At 41.0% G+C, this 22,569-nt stretch overlaps 1 protein-coding gene across 4 annotated transcripts; it reads right to left on the bottom strand.

The window, feature by feature from the left end:
- Positions 1-222: 222 nt before the first annotated feature.
- On the bottom strand, positions 223-14,333 carry sertad4 (SERTA domain containing 4). Of its 4 annotated transcripts, none has more exons than XM_067988316.1 (5): positions 14,233-14,333; positions 12,449-12,551; positions 11,866-12,040; positions 2,760-2,875; positions 223-2,034 (listed from the first exon to the last, which is right to left on the bottom strand). In XM_067988316.1, the coding sequence occupies exons 3-5, from the start codon at positions 12,023-12,025 to the stop codon at positions 1,243-1,245; spliced, it is 1,068 nt and encodes a 355-aa protein (XP_067844417.1). In that variant the 5' UTR covers positions 12,026-12,040; positions 12,449-12,551; positions 14,233-14,333; the 3' UTR covers positions 223-1,242. The 4 variants fall into 4 exon arrangements, with proteins under 4 accessions (XP_067844417.1, XP_067844415.1, XP_067844418.1 ...); XM_067988314.1 differs by lacking the exon at positions 14,233-14,333 and adding an exon at positions 13,345-13,508; XM_067988317.1 differs by lacking the exons at positions 12,449-12,551; positions 14,233-14,333 and adding an exon at positions 13,345-13,508.
- Positions 14,334-22,569: the final 8,236 nt, after the last annotated feature.

Below are 22,569 nucleotides of genomic sequence, written 5' to 3'. Positions count from 1 at the left end.
ATAGGCCCTATCTAAGTGCAAGTTCTTCCCTTATTCCTAGTGCATTAGGTTACCTGGAACCAATCCTACCCTTTTTTTGTCAAGTGCACTCGGGCAGGAGAAAATCTGATTCACTGTCTTTAATAATTTTCCATTCCTTCTCGTAACCCACTGATTTAGTATTCCATGTATTCCAAGAACAATTAATATTGAACTACTCAGCCTGTGTAGGATGTTCTACTGTTTAATAAATATCTTACATGTAAATCACATTTTACTGTAAAACACTAGTATGTACCAATTTATCATACCACGTGGAAAAGGACCCCATATAATTTGTTTTTTTCAGTTTGTAAAAAAGCATATACAATTTGCATTAGAAACATAAATGTTGGCCACGATCACAACAAAAAAGCTAATGCCTTAATGCAAAGGACAATCATTTTGAATGCAATTGGTTTTATGGGGAGCATTTTCCATTTCTTGTATGAACTAGTACTGCTCCCAAAGTTTTAATATCCAGTTACAATTGAATGTCCCTACAACCAAGACATCATTTTATGGTTCTCATTGATGGCTATGTCATTAAAATGGTTTTGGGTTTTCAGCAAATAGCAGGAAACTAGCTAAACAAAATGTTAATTTTTGAGTTCAAAAGTTAAATAGAGCATCACAGTTAAAAGAAATGTGGATGAAATATGAAGTCAGCCACCAATTCAGGGACCTTACAGTACAAAATTCATTCTCTGCAGCAGTCTATCCGTTGCTATGGAAATGCTCAAGCAATTCAATGCTTGCTCATGGGGAAGATCACTCCATTGTTGGTTTACTGGAGAATATTATCCACAGAATAGGTTGAAATATACACATCATCTGTTCAAAATGTGAATTTTAAATTAAAATCAAGAATTCTTGCTTTGAATGTACTGGATCTTTTGTTCTGTGGCAAGTTAAAATGTAAGAAAATAGTATAAAACCTCATACAACTAACCCCAACAGAAGACTCGTATTGTCCTGCAAACTTTAACACTGTCGTAACAAATTTAAGGCACCTTAGATCACATGCTTGTTACTTTCAGTATAAACCACAGTCCATTACATAAAATCTCAACCCGCTGTGATGGACAATGTGAGCGAACCAACCCATAAAGCGCTGGTTTATTTTCTTCTGTGATTATTTTTTCTTCAAGGTCTAGTCTCAAGAATAGTGTAAAGTGCATCAGCATGATGATTCAACTGCAATTTCTGTAATGGGCGTTCATGCTAATAGGTGTCACTGACTCGACATGTGCTCTTCGCTATGCTTGTTAAACTATTGGCCCCTGCCATCACAAAACAAGCTGATTCAAATTTTGCTTCCTTTACACAACAAAGTTTGTGATCGCCTGCATGTTGCTTTAATACGCCAGAATCTAACTGAGATTCCGGTGGAACCATTCCATCATTTCTGAAGCCAGTCGCACAGCAATCAATCGCCTTATCACTGCACACAAGGGGGAGGGCCCTTTCACTGGAAGCACGTTTCTCTGTGCCACTTCCCTTTTGATGCTCGCCTTCCTCATCGATCTCCTTATCGCGTAATTTTCCAATATTCTCATAAATGTCAGATGCTGCACTGGTTGCCAGATCAATCCTGGGATGCGCACTATGGGCTCCATAAACTTCAGAACAGTCCATGCCTTGACGGGAACAGCTAGGCAGGGAAGAGGCTGCCCCCTCCCCATTATAAACAGAGAACGGTATCATTGAGTACTGATTACCGCGGTCCTGGTAAAAGCAGCAATCGTGCAGGGTGCTGTCATACTCTTTGGCAATCCGCAGGCGCTTCCTATAGGTAGAGTCCTGCGATCCGAACCAGTCATTAGGTGGTGTCTCTCCAAAAGAGCAGGCAGATAAGTACCAGTCATTCTGCATCTCCCCTCTGATCCGCTTCAGTAAATTGTTGATCAGCACTGACCGTCGCAGAAACACTTCCGGATCTTCAATAAACCTTAATTTTTCCAGTGATAAACGAAGTATGTGGGTGCGATCCTCAGGAACAGCCAAGGTCCGCGCCTAAACCAAAGATAGAAATAAACAAGTCAACACATGTTGCGAACATGGCATTCTCTGCTATATAGCAACACGGAAATTACTTGATTTACTGTAATTTCTATGTCTATATTTATTACACAAGCTTAGGCCATTCAATTATAAATCTGATCAAATATGTGAATTCAGCATCAACCAATCATGCAAGCCTATATAAACTCCAAAGTGTTTCCGCAACAGTGAGTAGATCTGGAAAGAAGAATCGGTAAATAAATCTCAAAATTACATTTTTTTTTGCTTCTGAGGTTATGTTTTCTTCGTGGGATACATTACCTCCCCCCCACCCCCAATTATCTATTTTCAGTCATTGTCTTCACTCCACATACCTCCTGCATTCAAGACAACCCCCATAAATACTTCTCTTGCTCAGGCTTTGGAAGATATGCAAACGTAATGCAATGTAAACTCCTCGTTCAATACCCTTCTTCATCTAAGCCTTTCATGAGCTGTTTAGTCTCAGCTCAGTACCTTCCCAAAGCAATGGAGAACTCAGTGGAGTGGCGATATAAATTGCCAAACTGACCAGATTAAATTTGGAATTAAATATGTAGAGAATAACATATGCCCCTACTCTATTCCCAAGAGATGTGCCTAGAAGAAAAAAAAGGAAAAGAAAGAAGCTGGATCTAACCTAACACCAAGCTAGAAGTTAAGTTAAAATGAAGTTCTAATAAATTTGTGTAACTTACTCTTTGGCAGCAGCTGTGAGCAGGTGGATGAAGATCTTCATCTTCCACATATTTCCGTTTGAAGTATGCTATCTTGGACGTTGTTAGAAAATTTGAGATTCCTTTGCAAGATGATTCTGTGGAAATAAATCAAATACAGCAACTACATGTGGTTAAAAATCTCCTCATGTTTTTATTTTAATTTCTTCCCATGCAAAAAGATTGACAATTAATACAGTTAATCTCTTGTGTCCTTGGGTCAATTCCAAGATCTCTGAAATATTCTGATGTCTATAAAGTACTTTTTTTTACTTATGTATCCTATTAGCATATTATTTAGAGGAAAAAAACACATGTGAAATTTCAATAATGATATGTACACAATTCTAAGAACAAACACAATCATCTCTGTTCTTTTAAAGGCCAAGTAAAAGGGTTGACATTTAAGCATAGGTGTAATTATTAGACATCCCACTGAATTATAATAACAGCAATCTTTTTAATTTTAATTTTTTGTCTGAACATTATTGCTGCCTTATTCCAAGGGGTATTGGACGAGCAATTTCCACTGGGCCACTTTTGTCTCATAGAATGGAAGACAAGACATTAGCTCTTTATTAAGTAGTCCTTTGACTACAGCATCTAGTACCAGTTAGGGCAAATTAATGGAATTTAGTAAGACCTGAGGGGTGAATACAACACTCTTAATCTATGATCTATTTTGAACCAGCTCTGTCTCATATGATGAGATGCTTGTTAACAGCGACAGCAGCATTTCAAATGACACACACTGACAAACACAGCCCTTTATTTTCATTACTAATTTTGCTGATATAGAATATAGCAGTGGTGACACTATTTTGCTATTCTTTACTAAGCTTCAAAGATTCATAGGAAGAAAAATTACTTTTAACCCACTGTGAATGTGTTAAATGAGGGTTAAAATGTGTCTGTAGTGCACACACAGGAAAGCATTATTTTGCTCTGGACTTTCTGTGTGATAGGATGCATTTCAACTAGTGTTAAAGAAAAAAAGGAACTTGATTTTATATAGCACCTTTCATGACCTCAGAACGTCCCAAAGTGCTTTACAAACAATGAAGTACTTTTTGAAGTGTAGTCACTATTGCAATGTAGGAAAGGCAGCAGCCAATTTGTGCACAGCAAACTCCCACGTACAACAATGAAATAAATGATCAGCTTATCTGTTTCAGGTATTGGTTGAGGGACAAATGTTGGCCAGGACACCAGTGGAACCCCACTGCTCTTCTTAAAAGAGTGGGATCTTTTACGACCACCTGAAAGGGCAGACAGGGTTTAACGTATCATCCAAATGGAAAAGGTAAATCCAACATATTACTTTAATGTAAATTGTGAGAGCAAAACAAGGGGACATAGGTTCAAACTAATAAAGGGAAATTTAGGACTGATATCAGGAAATTCTTCTTCACACAAAGAGTGATGAATCTAAGGATTGGACTCCTAGATAAAGAATGGAGGAAAAATCCCTTGAATCATTCAAGAGACAATTGTATGCTGCAGTGGGGGTCTGTAGGGTGTTTCTGGATAGATGAATTACGATGGCCAAATCCTCCTTCATCCGTAATTGTTTTCTGATCTTGTGAATGTCAGGTTTAGTAAATTTCAGTAGGCCTATTAGTGACATGCTGATTCTGTGTACATAATCATTCACAATACAATACTAATGTTTAGAGAGTTGCATAGTACTTTTCTTCAGCTCAGCCTTCTCCAGTGCAGAACCTCTCCAGCAACCTAACTGATGGCCATAAAATCAATGCTTATACATTCCCCAGATACCCAAATGTGACATGTGGAGCACAGGACAACCTGTAGTTTTCTGCAATCTCCTTTCCACTCAATATATTTACCTCAGCTCCCCACTCCATTCACATACTGGATTTGTTCATTTCAGGTCATCTTACACATCTTTCAATTTTATCCACTGCTCCAACAATCTCTGAACAGACATTTTATATGACTTACATACATTCACCAGAATGATATCGGGAAATAAAGGATTAAATTATGAGCACAGGTTGCATTCCCTTGAATTTAGACAGTTGAGGGGTGATCTAATCGAGGTCTTTGAAATTGATAAAGGGCTTTGATGGTGTAGATACGGAGAAACTATTTGCTCTGGTGGAGGACTCCAGAACAAGGGGGCATAATTTAAAATGAAAGCTAGGCCATTTAGGAATGAAATCATGAAACACTTTTTTACACAAAGAGTAGTGAAAATATGGAACTCACTTCCCTAAAAGGCTGTTGATGCTGGGTCAATTAAAATTTTCAAGACAGATTAATAGATTTCTGTTGGGTAAGGGTATCAAGGGATATGAAGCACAGGCACGTAAATGGAGTTGAGGTACATTTCAGCTATGATCTGATAGAATGGTAGAACAAGCTGAGGGACTGAATGGTGAAACAGGCTGAGGGACTGAATGGTGAAACAGGCTGAGGGACTGAATGGTGAAACAGGCTGAGGGACTGAATGGTGAAACAGGCTGAGGGACTGAATGGTGAAACAGGCTGAGGGACTGAATGGTGAAACAGGCTGAGGGACTGAATGGTGAAACAGGCTGAGGGACTGAATGGTGGAACAGGGTGAGGGACTGAATGGTGGAACAGGCTGAGGGACTGAATGGTGAAACAGGCTGAGGGACTGAATGGTGAAACAGGCTGAGGGACTGAATGGTGAAACAGGCTGAGGGACTGAATGGTGAAACAGGCTGAGGGACTGAATGGACTCCTGTTCCTATGTTCCTAAAACTCTTTCTCATGTGAGATAAAACAATTGTAAAATGATAGTCTGTAGCCCCAAAATTAGGAAAATCTGCTCCTGCACAGACTCTTGCTTGACAGGATCGCAGATCAGAAAATCAGGCTTTACGGTCAGTTTTCCTGATTTGCAGTGGTCCCAATTTTTCAGCCATTAAAATCAATAGCCAGGAAATTGAAAGCTTCATGTATTGGTTGTACTGACCTCCCTGCCTGTTTTTCTGATCTGTGCTCCCACTGAGTGAGATTCCATCTGGGAGCAGAATCTTTCAACTTTGGGGCTTATTTACTTGTATGGGTGAACTGGAGGTCCAGAATGCAAAAATGGAGTCACTTAGTGATCACAGTCTACTACACTTAAGTGCACCTTTTTTTTATAAAAGCCGAATATTTCCATTCATTTGTATAACAGCCTACTCTATTAACCAAAAATCACAATTTTTCCCCCTATTTTTCCCCTTCCTTTCCTGAAGATGTTGATTCATGCTAGAGTAACAGTTCCATAAATGCTAACCACCCTCCAGTTACTCACCCAAATCCCCATTTTACATGGGTGAGGCTTGACTCTGAGTGTTGGTAGGCTCTATACTGAAAGAGCAAATCAGCTGAGCCCAGTCTTGTTCTCATCTAAAATCGATGTGTGCATTCTCCTGCACAAGTTACTGGATAGCAGTCAGGAGTGGGAATTCTGCCTGATTTTTCTGCTCCCTAGCTCAGGAGACCCTAGACCAGAACCAATTATTACATAACTTTTTAAATGCATAAATTTGCAGCTCTTACTCAAATTCTTACTGTTCCAAATGATGATCTGTTTGCTCATCGGTGCTTTTAAGAAGTCCTAAACTGTACTATTATTGCAAAAAGTTGAAGATTTTATACTTCAGAACTTTCCCTCTGCTGATAAATGTTTTCAATTTATGGTGAATCAATTTATGCACTTAACTGTGGAATGCATTGTGCCTCGTGCATATGGAAACTTTTATTTTTTTTACTGCTGCGGGTTATTACTAAATATACCAGTAATGCTCACAGAACAAAATGAGGATGATCATGATAAAACTGAGGATACCCCCTGCTGAACCATAAAGTAGCAATCCAATTGAGGTGTTAAGGTCACCTAGTAAACTATGGGAGAAAAGATAGAGCATTTTATGTTGGTCATAAAAACAGAAAATTTTGGAAATGCTATGAAGTCCAGTCAACAACTGAAAGAGGAAATAAGTTAACATTCAGGTGGGGCACTATATCAAAACTGGTAAAAACCTGAAAAATTAGCCTATTTTTTTCCAGATGATGACTGACCTCCTGTGCATTCCCATCAGTTTTTGCTTCTATTTCAGATTAATAACATTTATGATTTTTTAATCAGAGTTTATTTGTATAATGGAGCCTGAGATTGCTATCATAATTTCACAGAGAATATTCAGGCTGGTGAATTTCTTTGCAGTTTTTTTTAAACATTGTGGTGTCACTGCTATTTCAAGATGCTACACGATGGAGAATCTGAAGGAATAATGGATCTGTGATATAGTACACAGTATTATTAGGCTATTTCTGACAGATAATTGTATCTATTATTTACAGATGGTCAGGGTAAATTGCAGACACATGTGTGACCTTGTGTTTACTCGACACCAGAGCACAGAATGAAGGACACCATGCAAATCTTTAATTCACCTCCTGGCCATCATATTTTGTGTATTGTATTCTGTATACACTTGTTTTTTTGCTGGGGAATGAAAAACAGGCTTGTGACGTCCGAGATGAAATATAACAATAACAATAACAATAAAAATCTTCCATCCCGGGAGTAGAATTACACAAAGCACAGTTTGCTACAAGAACATACAGATTATAAAGTTATTATTTTCACAGAATGTAGAACAAAGTACTATGTATATATTAAACAATATCTCACTAGTTATGGTACGTTATGGCATGTCTCTTGTGAATTTGAAAGATTTATAACGAATGAAGTATTATGGATTTTCACACAAGTGAAATGATGCATAAAACTCACCTGCATCAGTGAGACGTTCAAGTCCATTCAAGACATTTCCATGGGGTTTTCCCCAATCTCGTCATAACTTCGGCAGGAAATTAGCAGAATCCCCAAGATGCAGTGTAAGTGGCTGGTTTTAGCCATATACACCGTTTCTCCAGGGGTTCTGTTAATCTCCCACCGAAGAACCCTACAGAAATTCCAGGTGTCAACCTATTCTATTGTCATCAAACTCCTAGTGTAACTTTAAGTGCATTTTCCATGGATCCGGGAACATTGCGTGCTAGTGCTGTGAATTATTATTATTTTTAATTTTCAGACATTTGGAATACCAATCTTGAGAAATACAGAATACCTACGCCTAATTACAAGTAAATTTTTTTTTAGCCTAGAAATTGTTGTTGGTCCACTATTCATGGGCAAACTGTGGGTTACTAAACATTTCTGGGAAAATTTACTCCTGCTGCCTTACCCACAATATTGCTGTTTTTCCAGTTTGTGGGCAAAACTATGGGAATTCTCTCCCACACAGTAGGCCAGCCAATGAGAAGGAAACAGCACAAAATCCTCCACATCAGCTGTGAGTTATAATTAAGAGGGGTTAAGCACTTTAGACAGCACTGGGAAGGCAAAGCTAGCTGATTACTCACCAAATTGTTGAGACTTGATTGTTACTGACACAAAACTTGGAAGTGTAGTGAACAGTGAGGAGGATAGTGATAGACTTCAAGAAGATATAGACAGGCTGGTGGCATGGGCTGACACGTGGCAGATGAAATTTAACGCAGAAAAATATGAAGTGATACATTTCGGCAGGAAGAATAAGGAGAGCCAATGTAAACTAAAGGGCACAATTCTCAAAGGGGTACAGGAACATAGAGATTTGGGGATATAGGTACACAAATCGTTGACGGTGGTAAGGCAGGTTAAGAAAGCGGTTAAAAAAGCATACAGGATCCTGGGCTTTATAAATAGAAGCCATGACGTGGAGATGCCGGTGATGGACTGGGGTGGACAAATGTAAGGAATCTTACAACACCAGGTTATAGTCCAACAATTTTTTGGAAATTGTTGGACTATAACCTGGTGTTGTAAGATTCTTTACATTTATAAATAGAGGCATAGAGTACAAAAGCCAGGAAGTCATGATGAACCTTTATAATACACTGGTTCGGCCACAACTGGAGTATTGTGTCCAGTTCTGGGCACCACATTTTAGGAAAGAGATGAAGGCCTTAGAGAGGGTGTAGAAGAGATTTACTAGAATGATTCCAGGGATGAGGGACTTTAGTTACGTGGATAGACTGGAGAAGCTGGGGTTGTTCTCCTGAGAACAGAGAAGGTTGAGAGGAGATTTGGTAGAGGCATTCAAAATCATGAAGGATCTAGACAGAGTAGGTAGGGAGAAACTGTTCCCACTGGCGGAAGGGTCAAGAAACAGAGGATATAGATTTAAGGTGATTGGCAAAAGAACCAAAGGTGACATGAGGAAAAACTTTTTCACACAGCGAGTGGTTAGGATCTGGAATGCACTGCCTGAGGGGGTGGTGGAGGCTGATTCAATCATGTCTTTCAAAAGGGAACTGGATAAGTACTTGAAAGGAAAAAATTTGCAGGGCTATGGGGATAAGGCGGGGGAGTGGGACTAGCTAGATTGCTCTTTCAGAGAGCCGGCATGGACTCGATGGACCGAATGGCTTCCTTCCGTGCTGTAACCGTTCTATGTTTCTAAAAGTTAGTATGATTGGCCAACAGCTATAAGCCTTCTGCAAGAGCTTAGGAAGAGAAGGCAGCCAGTTAAAGGGATGATAACCTCAAACATAAGTTCTTGCTGCACCAGGAATGGGAGGAATGGTAACTTGAAGCTGGGAACACCAGTCAGTCAACACGGTCCCAGTGTAGCTAACTCACATGCAGCGCCTTCACAACATATAGCTCAGGGAAGTCTAGGCCAACAGGCTGTCACTGAAATCTTACAAACAGCTAACACACTTACTCCTTCCACTTCACATAAGAGGAAAGGTAGACTAGGTGTCACATAACTGAAATAAAGCACCAACACCAAGGAGCAGCACCATGCCAAGTCAAGCTGCCAACATTCATGTACTATGCAATAGAGAAAATTAATGTCTTGCACTTGACTTGAACATTGTGCTGAATATTTATGTCATTTCTTACAGCACAAAATGACAATAAATAGCATTTGAAGAACTAAGTTTGAAAATAACATTACCTCATGGATAAGGTTTACCTATTTAAGAAATGTTGCAGTTGTGAAATAAGTGCCTGGTGTGCCAGTCTTCCTGGCTGCATTGCTGGTAGTGCTGCTCATTTCACATTGGTGATTTCACCCTATTATGTGTCATGGCTTTGTATCCTGGTTACCAAGGTGCATGCTGAGGCCTCGTTATGGACCATGAAGCTCTGTTTGAAGGTACCAATGGCCATGTTTGATCATTCTGGTTGTAGCATGAGCTTCGTTGCACTTGTACTCTGTTTCTATCCATGGTTGGTGCACAGGTATCATGAGCCATTGCTGCATAGTGCAGCCTTGGTCTCCTGATGCTATCCTTCGATTCTTCATTCTCCTTCAAATAAGGGTAGCACAGATGGTAGCCTTGAAATAAAAGCATCCTGAGTACTTCTGTAGAAGCAGGCATTACCCTGCATGATTCTGTGTTACCTATTGTATATCATGTCCTCACTGAGATATTAAAAATCCCTTTGGGGCTCAGACAATGCACAACATTGTGTGCAGGAGCCTGAATGACAACAAGGATGCAGTCACTGACCCTCTGCACACTAGGAAAGCCAGAGGTTCTGCAAAATTGTGTTGCCCTCTCATATCGCTGCTATTCACCAGAGGCAAAAGTGACAAAATCATTGGCCCTGCTGAATAAAGCACCTGTGACCTCCTTGATACATCTGTAGGCAGCAAACTGACTAACACTGCAGATTTCCCAGTACTAGCTGGAAGAAGCTTGAGCCTGACACTTAAAAACCAAGTGCCACACTGATTTGATGGTCACTGATAGTGCCATAGTGATGTTACAACATAGTGATGTTTTACAGAGGTCTTTATGAAGGCCCTGCTCTGCCACAGTGTGTCAAATCTAACCTTCTTATCCGTGCCCTTATTATCATTACTGGAAAGCTGTGCCTAGTCTGGGCGAGTTGTTGCACAGAAGAGCGGTAGAACTTGACAGTTCACCACACGTGGCACCTGATACAACAAGCATACCTTCCTTGTTCTTGCAGGTTCTTCTATGTCAAATCCAGTACTACTGAAGCACTGAATGTAGTCCCCCATACTGCCCAAACACCTGAAAAGTAGGGAAAAAATGTTGAATCAAATTACCTTTAAATGAAGACTCCAGCTTGCTTCCTGCAACTTCACATCTGTTCTGTGTGGACGAGATGAACACGTCGCACCAGCAGTGCTTTCCTACAGCATATGGTGCAAGTCCCTCTTCGGTGTCAATCCGACCAGTTAGCTACTCGATTGTACTACCTGAGTGCAACAGTGCTCCCAATAGCTTTTTTTCCCTCCAGCAATGTTGTCTAGGTCAGGACAAAAGCAGTAGACTATAGTGCACTCCGGACATTGCTGCCCCCTCTTGTTCAGTTGGCACTGGTGCAAACGCTTTATGCCACCAGAAATTTCCAACTCATGAAAGGTTCAAATACTGTGAAACTGAAGCTAAAGTCATTTGAACCCTATTGTTATATTACCAGCTTGAAACCACTGCCGGGGATCTGCTTTTATTGAGATATATATTGTGAACTTAATTTTATTGTTTATTGCATCTGTCTTTGTGCTGAGGCTGACCGGCAGAGTGGGTGCCAACTTCCAGTGCCCTCTTTATTGTTGGTGCATGATGATGTTTGGAATGAAATATTAATGACTGTGACATTATAACTGCCATTTTATTCAGAAATAATTTGCAAGTGATTCTTGCTATATATATATATGACACATATATCTACACAAATAACAACAATTGGACAGTTGTCCAATAATATTAAAAATACATGCATATATAGGTCGTTGGAGACCAATTACATGCTATACACCAGAAGCTGAAACAAATGTATGGCAGGCAGTTGTAAGATGCCAGGAAAGCAAGGTCTGTGTTTTCTCTTGTGAAAATCACATTAATTTCTGCCCACCTTGCCCCTCCCAATCAATTGTGGTTGACTGGCACGAATTCTCAGCCTGGAGTGTAAAATACTCCCACACCCAAACATACATGATTGTAAATTAATGTCCCATGTCAACCCAAGAGAAAAACACAACCGAATGAGATGTGATGTGATGTGTGGTACCTGCTACTGACTGATCTGTGGGCTCTCCGTATTTAGTCTGGTTTGAGATCGCTGTGGTTTTGCTGAAAGATTCTTCCCAGATGGGGACGTACTCCGGGATATCTGAGGGTTCTTCAATGGGAAGATCGCATAATCTGCTCATCGAAATCACCAATGTCATTTCTCAACCTAGGTACTGCAGAATCAAACAAGGACAATCATTTAGTCCACTTTATACTTATAGAATATGCTTCCGAATGGAAAAAAATCTTTGCATTTTATTAGCATTTTTTTCTGCTGCAGCGTCTCAGGTAATTTTAGCTCCCTTCCCCCCTCTCGTTAATCCCTCTTTTCATTAAAAACCCCAATTCGTTCTCCTTCCCCCATCTCTCCTCAGTGGGGCGAATCCCTCGTCCCATGTCCATCAACTTTAGCGGAGGGAAAAGACCAGAAACCATTCGATCCGCGCGGTTTGAATCGCTTCGATCGACGAAAACCTCAACTACATTTCAGGATTTTTTTTTTGCATCTGGCTAGACGTAGGGAAACACATCTCGTCGCCGTTTCTGGACCAAAAAAAAAATGACCACCTTTAACACCTTACCTGTCATTCAGAGTCGACTCCGCTTGCAATTCGGGCTGGAAAACTTGAGGGGAATCGATTGGATGTGAAGCGAGAGCAAAGCCGAGCTCCTGTAGTCACAACACTGTGAGAACGGGACAGGAGAATTGGCTCAGAATCCGTTCTGTGTGTGCTAAGTCCCGGAGGAGCCAAGCACAACGTCAAAAGCATGCATATTAAACAAGCGTTGGTATTTAGGGAGAAAGAACTGCCCTTAGATCGGAGATAAACAAAACACACAGACACACATCAAATCATCCGTGTCCTTTCCCAGCGACACATCCTGCAAATGGTAAAATAATCTGCTGTAAATTACTTGGTTTTTCAGAACCAGGGGTTTCCTCCCCAATGATTTTTTTTTGTTATATTTCGCTGCCACCTCCACATAGATTATATATTACAGCGTGCATTCTGTGCGGATCACTGGTGCCAGATATAATTTGGAATCCAGTCAGTTCTGGCATGGAATATTTTAAGCAGGATGCGTTTAGAATTGCAAACCACAGGCAATAGGTAAATCCATTTTAATGTGTGTTTTAACTTGGAGAGAGAAAAAACAACTTTTATACTGGATCCCAAAGGAGCTAGTACAGATCTACGAGGCGCGCAGTGTCGCGTGTCCGGTGGACGATTAAAAATGGTCAACGAATTACGAACAAAACTTTATTTTCCGTCATGCCTTTCCACTGTAAATGCAAAAAGAAAATATCACTCCCCCCCCCCCCCCACACACACACACGGAGAAAAAGCCGCGGAAAAAACCCGCGCTTGTGGTAGATGGTGCAACATAAACGAGTTTCCTTTTTTTTAATCTGTCCGAAACGACTTCAAACATGAACGTTAAAAAGTTTTTAATTAAAATAATCCCAAAGACATACCTAATTCCGTCAGTAGTTCGGCTGATAAAACTGGCCCAGTATGCGGGGAGCTAATGCCAACATTTCTGAGTGCTTACAGTCATATCCCCAGGAATCCTACCTACAGTATCCATTTCCCCATAGAAGGAAAACTGTTCAGACGCCGAATGAATGCTCCCAGTATTTGTGTGAGGGACGGGGCGGGGTCGCTCTAGGGATTGGTTCCCAAGAAGTCCAGCCAGGCACCAACCCTTCATTGTCAAAACCACTGGGACGGGCTCCAAAAAAGCAAACTCTCGGATTCCTTTTATAGAGCAATTTTTAAACCCGTCTGTGACCACGCAGCCAGACGTGGCAACGGGAGTTTTTTTTTTAACTTGCTTGCTTTTCTGTCCGATCTGATTTCAGGATGTCAGGCGCCCCATAGATAAATAAAACAGGGCAGGGATTCAACCCTGGCCACATCTGGGGGACGTGCGATCGCTTCCCTCAAGTCTCTCAGCTTGAAACCATGATTTCTATTTACCCTGCTCGATTTGCATCAAATTGCACTCGATTATTTCTGCATGATTTGCACCAAACGTGGTCAATGTAAGGCAAGTAAAAGACTACATCACAGACCTCTGCAGATGGTCTCCGTGCAGCTGTATGAAAGTCTGGGAGATTGCGACGGACCTCTCCGCCCTCCCCAAAACCTTACACTCAATATTGTGGCGAACAAGCATCAACAGAGGTTTTGTGTTAACACAGCACTCGACACAACATCTTGTGCCGAAGGGAATGGCCGTGTGGATCATACAGGATTCAATGTGCATATAATTCACTGTCTCCCAGCTCTCACATCTGGAATGAACGTTTGAAGTTACACACTGTACTACATTAATTCGCGCCTCCTGTTTACTCACGGACCTGGTTAACATGGATCGGTCGATGTTGTATAACATTTAAAGTTGTGCCCGGTTTTCTGCAGATTGAAATGCAGGGTGTTATTATCGCTCCACATTTAAAATGCTATGTTCAATGTCCTGATAGACCGCGCCTCGCCCTCTCATTTTTTTACATGCTGTAGCAAGAACATGGATTAGGGCGGTCAAATTTTGTCTGATAATCGCTCATGTGAAGCGCCTTGGGACATTTTTACTGCGTTAAAGGCGCTATATAAATGCAAGTTGTTGTTGATCATCCAAAGTCAATTCAGCGAATTTCGGAATCGGTCTCTTCACTTCACCCATTAATACCCCGGCCAATTCACAAAATGGTTTAAATTTAAAATCTTGCAAGACGGAGTCAGTCCTTTTGAGACCGTAAATCTAGTGGAGTAAAAAAATCTTTCTCAATTGATGGACTCCGGTCCAGCGAGCACTGCAGGTACTTCAGTGTCACTTCAGCCTCGTCCATTCCTAACTTCAGCTCACCGAAATGACAAGCAGATTTGTTTACCTTTTGCACTTGATTACCAGTCATAAATCGCGAATAACATCGTACTGTTAATACCAAGCTTCTTTTACCGCCTCGTTATTCTAAACCATCGTACGACCGTCAGTTGCTCAGTTCTGATCATGTTCACAGAACAAAAACCTTGTTCCCAATCATTCAGTTTATCATTATATTTATATACTGCATATATATATATATGTTTCTAGAAAATACAGTGCCCTGTAGACTTACCTGTGATTTTACCCGAGTGTCTGGATTGTAATCGTAATGGTTTGGGTTTAAAGTGTAAAAATGATTTCATAGACTTTTTTTCTCTCTGGGTGGTATGGTGATAGCAGCTTCTACAGATCAAACAGGGAATTGCTTTAGTTGCAAAGGTTGTAGAAAACTAGTAAATCCTGTTTAACATGTTCCCAAAGGCTCTGAGATGGTTTGATGGGCCATGTATGGATATCTTCAGCATTTCCCCAGAATGGCTGTGCTTAGTGGTGGGTGGGTGCTCTGTTTTGAGCACTAGAGTGGGAAAAACAAAGAGAAACCCAAAATTGGTCGAAGTGAAAGGTTTGCTACCCCAGTGGCTCAGCCGGGTAAGGAGCCGAGCCTTTCAGACTAGGAAGGTCCACGTTTCATTCTCTGTCTATTCCAAATGAGCTGATTTCAACTGGGATAATGGCAGAGACACTAAATTTTGGCCTCAGTGCCCTGAGTTTAGGAGAGGAAAGTTTCTTGTTCCTGATCACTGTCCAGTGACTCTTGTGGGATTTAGACATGTGTAGAATTGCCAACATGTGCAATATTACCTTAAGGACCAAATAAGACTTGGCTCTGATGCTCCCCATGATCCATCAATCTATTAACACTTGGGCCTAGAAAATTCTCGGGGACACGATGAAGACAATTGTGCCAGGATCGCAGCCGCTGTTGACTTTCGTTAGCTGGCCCGGTTGGAATGTGTGGAGCCATTGGGATGTCACCAAATCTACAGCCGGCGCCTGCACCATTAGGTGCCAGTTCTGGGGATGTCAGGGCACTACCCTGACCTGGACTCCCAAGACGGTCCCCACATACACTAAGAAGGAGACTAGTATGCCTCTTCTTAATGGGAGTGCCAGGCTCTGAAGATGCCCCAACCTTTTGTGAGACCGAGGTTGAGGGAACTCTCAACATAGACATGCCCATTCCTGTCCTCACGTTTGTCCCCCATGTCATTGGTTTTGTAAGGGACAGGTGGAGGCTCCACCTCTTACAAGGCCGAATGGGAACTCTAACATTAGGCTGGGACGCCGTGTACCCGGGTCATAGCCTATTTTCCAATCCATCCACTGCATTTCCATTGGAGTTCCAGCAGGACTGCACCAGAAGGGTCTAGGATTTCAGCCCCTCACTGTCAAGGGTCACACAAGAAGAATGATTGCTTGAGTGATGTAACAGAGGGTGACTGGTGCCTGTCGAACTGTAGGGGAAATGTTCTGATGGGCAGTCTGCTGGTGCTAGCCTTGAAGGTACCAAATTCCTGTCAGTGTTTTTTAAGGCAGGTATTAAATCCATTATTTTAAATAGGTTAACACCTATGTAAAACAGCTCACACAGGAATGTGATATAAGGGCATTAAGCGTTTGCTTGTAAAGTTCTACCGTATAGTTTGTTGTTCTTACTTATTTCACTTTTATGAATCTATTTAGGGTCTCATTTCTTTAGCCTGCACTTACTAGTCCTATCCTGCAGGCTCACTACTGTGTCCTTAAAGTTAGTCTATTTGTCCTTAACTGAGATTTTCTTGAGCACTCCCTTCCCAAGCTCTTTCCTTGGAGTTGGTCCATTTAAGGTTCTACATCTGAGTACTGGGTATCGGTTTATCCTAGATTGTGTCGATTTTGATTTTGAGGTGCCACTGCCTTCATTCTTAGTAGGCTATCGGGTCACTTGCTATTACCAGGTCTATATGCCTGTTATGGCATCCCTTTCGTACTGTGGCAGAAAAAAGTCATGGATTACATTTACTAACTCAGATTCTAGATCACTTGGGCTGCCCCAGTTTATATTAAAATGATCTTTCTGTCTGCACATACCTTCCTTATCTCTTCATAGAGTAACCTGTCTCATTTGTTTTGACCCAGTGGTCTATGGAAAACCCCTGGAAATATCTTTGCTTCTTTTGCATTAAGAAACTTCATCCAGACTACTTCATTGGAAAGCTTATCATGTACTGGTGTGTCCACTTCCTTTATCTCCCAGGTGTTCCTGATGCATAGGGCTATCCACCTCCTTCCCTATCAAGTCTTTCCTTAGTGAATATTTTAAAGACTTGTGTGTTGTACTCATCTTCATCACTGGGGGTTGTACATTTTCTGAAATACTTATTATTAGTTCTTAATTGCTACAACAGCCTCAAGTTCCTCAAGTCATCTTGTTGCAAATGTTTCCGGCACGCATTCAAATATAACTTAATAGGTTAGGCCTATTTTACAGTTACATGAGTAAGATGGGTATAGAGGGATATGGGCCAAGTGCAGGCAATTGGGACTAGCTTAGGGGTATAAACTGGGCGACATGGACATGTTGGGCCGAAGGGCCTGTTTCCATGTTGTAAACCTCTATGATTCTATGATTCTATCTATTCTATGATTCTATTTTGTACAGCATTCCTTTTCTTATTTGATTTTTCTGCTTTTAATTCCTTTTGCTTTTGGTTTGTTTCATTTATCCCTCCCCACCTTACTAGTTTAAATACTCGCCAATATATCCTCAAATGTTGACAAAATGGCAAATTCAAAGTAAAATCTAAGAGTGGATTAGAAATTGGTAGAAGCGGTGAGGCCTTATTAGGAGAGTGTTATCAGGGCAACGCGAAGTGCTGAGTAGAATGTCCCAGAGAGCGGTGTTGAGAGTTCTACTATTTCTAATATATATTACCACTTATATTCAACAGCTCAGTGCAAACTGGTCAAATTCACTAATACCAAAAAAGGAGAAGGAGCTGAATTAAGCTAATGTGTAATTATTAATCTATCCAGTTTTGATGTATAACCAATATATTTGTCACCATTGTTTCCTTATCACAAAATGGTGAATTACCATAGAATGTCACTTTATTCTGGAATTTCACAGCATTCATTACACACATGAAGCCAGTATTCTTGGGATCTAATTTTTCTCTAAGCACAGTGACAGTAACACACATGCCCAGAGCTATTAGATGATGTTATCTAGAGTCTTTACAGAATCCATTCCATAGATATTTTTTCCTTTATTAAATTCTGCAGCACTCACAAAGAACAAGATTGATTATTTGCAGTCTGCTCTTCATGGGTGTTAACAAGTGTTAAAACAGCCAGATAACAAGTCCTATAACAAAGGAAAGCACAACAATCAAATGCATAGATACCAAACAAAATACGCTGAAATAATTTAGTCTATCATTAGATGCATACAAATCTATCTTTTTATAGATACCTGGTTTTAATGCAGTGCTACTAACTGTCAGCTAATTTTGAAATATATTGACCAATTAAAGAAGCAGTGCCACAATCAAGATCCCTTTTAAAGATCAAAAATTACCAAAAATGTGTGATTGATATTCTTATATTTTCTTCTGTCCAATTTTGATCAGTATTTTAAATATTTTTGTTTAAACAGTGAATGTTGATGACATCATCAGGGCTACTGGCTTGGAACAATGACTGAGTCCTGTGGTGTGAGGGACACAGTCAATGCTAAATCATTTCTGGCTGTATCTCTACATATAATTTAGCTTTTTAACAGTCGAGCCCAGTAATGTGTACAAGCCATCAGCACTCAAATAATGTTAATCACTGCTGTTTGATTTTTGAAGAGTTCTGATGGTGAACATGTCTCCTTAATGAATAGGTGTCAGCCTTAGCTCAGTGGTAGCACTATTGCTTCTGAATCAGAAGGTCAGCCCCACTCTTGAGACTTGAACACATAATCTATGCTGACACTGAAGGAGGTGCCAACTTTCAGATCAGATGTTAAACTGAGGCCCTGTCTGCCCCAGGTGGATGTAAAATATCCCATCAATCTATTTGAAGAAGAGCAGGGGAATTGCCCTTATTCATCGTTCAATCAACATCATTAAAAACAGTTGATTATCTGGTCATTTACCGTTGCTGTTTGTGGGAACTTGCTGCCGTATTTGTCTACATTACAACAGTGACTACACTTCAAAAGTGTAGCATTTTGGGATGTCCTGACGTGAAAGGAGCTATATAAATACAAGCTCTTTTGTTCTATTCCTACAAGTGTTATTACACCACAAAAAGTGGATGATAAGACACTAAACTAACAAATTTTTAAAAATCATCAGCAGTATAACTGTGTCATACAAATGGCATTACATCAAAAAACCAATTGCATGTAATGTGGTTTTCTATTGGTAGTAGCAATAGGCTAAGTACTTCCCACAGGGAGTGAGCATGATTTGCAGTTACAAGGAAGTAAATTGCATGCTTGCCCCCTCAGCTGGAGAGCGGTGCATGGCACAGAGGGAAATAAAATAAATGGGTTAACACCTCTGTTAAAATAGTAGAGGAATGTCATCCGATAGTTTTATCACCAATAGTAATTTCTAGCCACAACTTACTTTGGATTTAACATTACTTATTCATAAAATTTTAAATTTTGTGAATAAGTACTAACAAAACAATATTCTACCTTTTATAGTTTATAATAAAAGTTTTGTATTTACAGCATAATAATTGTATGTTCCAGATTCTCATTATGTTTGAATGATTTCCAAAATCTATCTATTAACCTTTCTTGCTTTTTCCCCTGTTGTATTATATGATTGTACCTTTCTTTGGGCTTTAACTTCATGAAATATAATAATGCAAGTTACTTTAATTAGTCCAAAACAAATCACACTGCTTTACCTTAATATACTCTAAAATGTTCTTTTTGAAGTTCTTCCAAAATAGTGTGAGGTTTGAACAGCTAGGGAGATTTTTATTGGAGAACACTTGCAATTTGATTTTTAGTAATCTTGTTAAACTACATTCCTGTTTCAAAATGTTGACATCAAATGAATCGTTGTTAATAATGGGGGTGAATTCCCATGGGGGTTACAGCGGTAGATGCCAAAGTTACAGTAGACACATGGGAGAACCCTCGTGGGAATGAGGGTTCTCCCATGTGTCTACTGTAACTTTGGTGTCTACTGCTGTAACCCCCATGGAAATTCACCCCCAATGATTTTATTAAAATACTTATATGTTGAGCTTGTTTTAATTACTATCCCAGATAATAATGGCCCTGAATTTGCTGTAGCAGTCTATGCTAATGGCATCTGCCATTAGTTAGACTTGCCCTTACATGTTTAGGTTTTTATATTTTTTGCGTGGCGAGTTGCTGAAAGTGCGAGCTGATAACGCCACAGCGAGAGAAACAGGGCATCTGGGACCTGAGTGAATAGGGCAAGCAACCGTGTATCTCATTAACCAATCAGATTGAAGGATTGAGAAACAAACAGTGCAAGGACTGAGAAGGTGAGTGAATTAGAGTGGGTGAATTCAATGTCAAATCAGGTACAGAAAGAGAAATAAAGAGAGGGAAAGAAAGATTGGATAAAGACAGAAAAAAAGAGGCAGAAAGGAAAAGTAAAAAACAAATTTTAAAAAATTATATTTGACATTTTTGATATCTCCAACAACAATTAATACCTGAAGGAATGAGACGCCACAGTTGTAATAGTTCATTTTCAGTGCCAGAGAGGTTGATTGGTAATAATTAACACTTATTAAATCATTAAAAGGGTACTTACACTAGAAATGACAAGCTTTAACTTTCTGCGGTGAATTCAGTTTGTATCTACTGCACAAATACAGCAACTTCAAGCCATTCAATGCATTTCAATAGTGACAATTGTAAACAATTTTACAACACCAAGTTATAGTCCAGCAATTTTATTTTAAATTCACAAGCTTTCGGAGGCTTCCTCCTTCGTCAGGTGAACGATGTGAAAATGAAATCCTCGAAATGAAATCGCATTTATAATTCACAGAACAATGCTTGGTGAGTACAGACAGTTTTTTCAACTGCCCGTTGCCAAGGCAATCAGTGTGCAGACAGACAGGTGTTACCTGCCAGGTCTCACAGAATATACAAATCACCAAAAAAAAACAACAAACAAAAAAAACAGAGATAGAGAGGTAGAAACATAGAAAAGACAGCAACTGACTCGTTATATTAAAAACAGATAACATTTGTTCGCTGGTGGGGTAACGTGTAGCGTGACATGAACCCAAGATCCCGGTTGAGGCCGTCCTCATGGGTGCGGAACTTGGCTATCAATTTCTGCTCAACGATTTTGCGTTGTCGTGTGTCTCGAAGGCCGCCTTGGAGTACGCTTACCCGAAGGTCGGTGGATGAATGTCCATGACTGCTGAAGTGTTCCCCGACTGGGAGGGAACCCTCCTGTTTGGCGATTGTTGCGCGGTGTCCGTTCATCCGTTGTCGCAGCGTCTGCATGGTCTCGCCAATGTACCATGCTCTGGGGCATCCTTTCCTGCAACGTATGAGGTAGACAACGTTGGCCGAGTCACAGGAGTATGAACCATGCACCTGGTGGGTGGTGTCCTCTCGTGTGATGGAGGTATCTGTGTCGATGATCTGGCATGTCTTGCAGAGGTTACCGTGGCAGGGTTGTGTGGTGTCGTGGACGCTGTTCTCTTGAAAGCTAGGTAATTTGCTGCAAACGATGGTCTGTTTGAGGTTGGGTGGCTGTTTGAAGGCGAGTAGTGGAGGTGTGGGGATGGCCATAGCGAGGTGTTTGTCCTCATCGATGACATGTTGAAGGCTGCGGAGAACATGGCGTAGTTTCTCCGCTCCGGGGAAGTACTGGACGACAAAGGGTACTCTGTTGGTTGCGTCCCGTGTTAGTCTCCTGAGGAGGTCTATGCGATTTTTTGCTGTGGCCCGTCGGAACTGTCGATCGATGAGTCGAGCGTCATATCCCGTTCTTACTAGGGCGTCTTTCAGCGTCTGTAGGTGTCCATCGCGTTCCTCCTCGTCTGAGCAGACCCTGTGTATTTGCAGGGCCTGTCCATAGGGGATGGCCTCTTTGACGTGGTTAGGGTGGAAGCTGGAAAAGTGGAGCATCGTGAGGTTGTCCGTGGGCTTGCGGTAGAGTGAGGTGCTGAGGTGCCCGTCTTTGATGGAGATTCGTGTGTCCAAGAAAGAAACTGATTCTGAGGAGTAGTCCATGGTGAGCTTGATGGTGGGATGGAACTTGTTGATGTTATCGTGTAGTCTCTTTAGTGATTCCTTGCCGTGGGTCCATAGAAAGAAAATGTCGTCGATGTATCTGGTGTATAGTGTTGGTTGGAGGTCTTGTGCAGTGAAGAAGTCCTGCTCGAACTTGTGCATGAAAATGTTGGCGTATTGGGGTGCGAATTTGGTCCCCATGGCTGTTCCGTGTGTTTGGGTAAAGAACTGGTTATCGAAGGTGAAGACATTGTGATCCAGGATGAAGCGGATGAGTTGTAGGATGGCGTCCGGAGATTGGCTGTTGTTGGTGTTGAGTATTGATGCTGTCGCAGCGATGCCGTCATCGTGGGGGATACTGGTGTAGAGTGCCGAGACGTCCATCGTGGTGAGAAGTGTTCCTGGTTCAACTGGTCCGTGGGTACTGAGTTTTTGTAGGAAGTCTGTAGTGTCGCGACAGAAGCTGGGGGTTCCCTGTACGATGGGTTTCAGGATGCCCTCGATGTATCCAGAGAGGTTCTCACACAGGGTTCCGTTGCCTGATACGATAGGACGTCCGGGTGTGTTGGCTTTGTGTATCTTTGGGAGGCA

This window comes from Heptranchias perlo, chromosome 8, assembly GCF_035084215.1.
Source record: "Heptranchias perlo isolate sHepPer1 chromosome 8, sHepPer1.hap1, whole genome shotgun sequence".
In the NCBI taxonomy this organism is placed as follows: domain Eukaryota; kingdom Metazoa; phylum Chordata; class Chondrichthyes; order Hexanchiformes; family Hexanchidae; genus Heptranchias; species Heptranchias perlo.
This window is presented reverse-complemented; position numbering and strand designations above follow the sequence as displayed.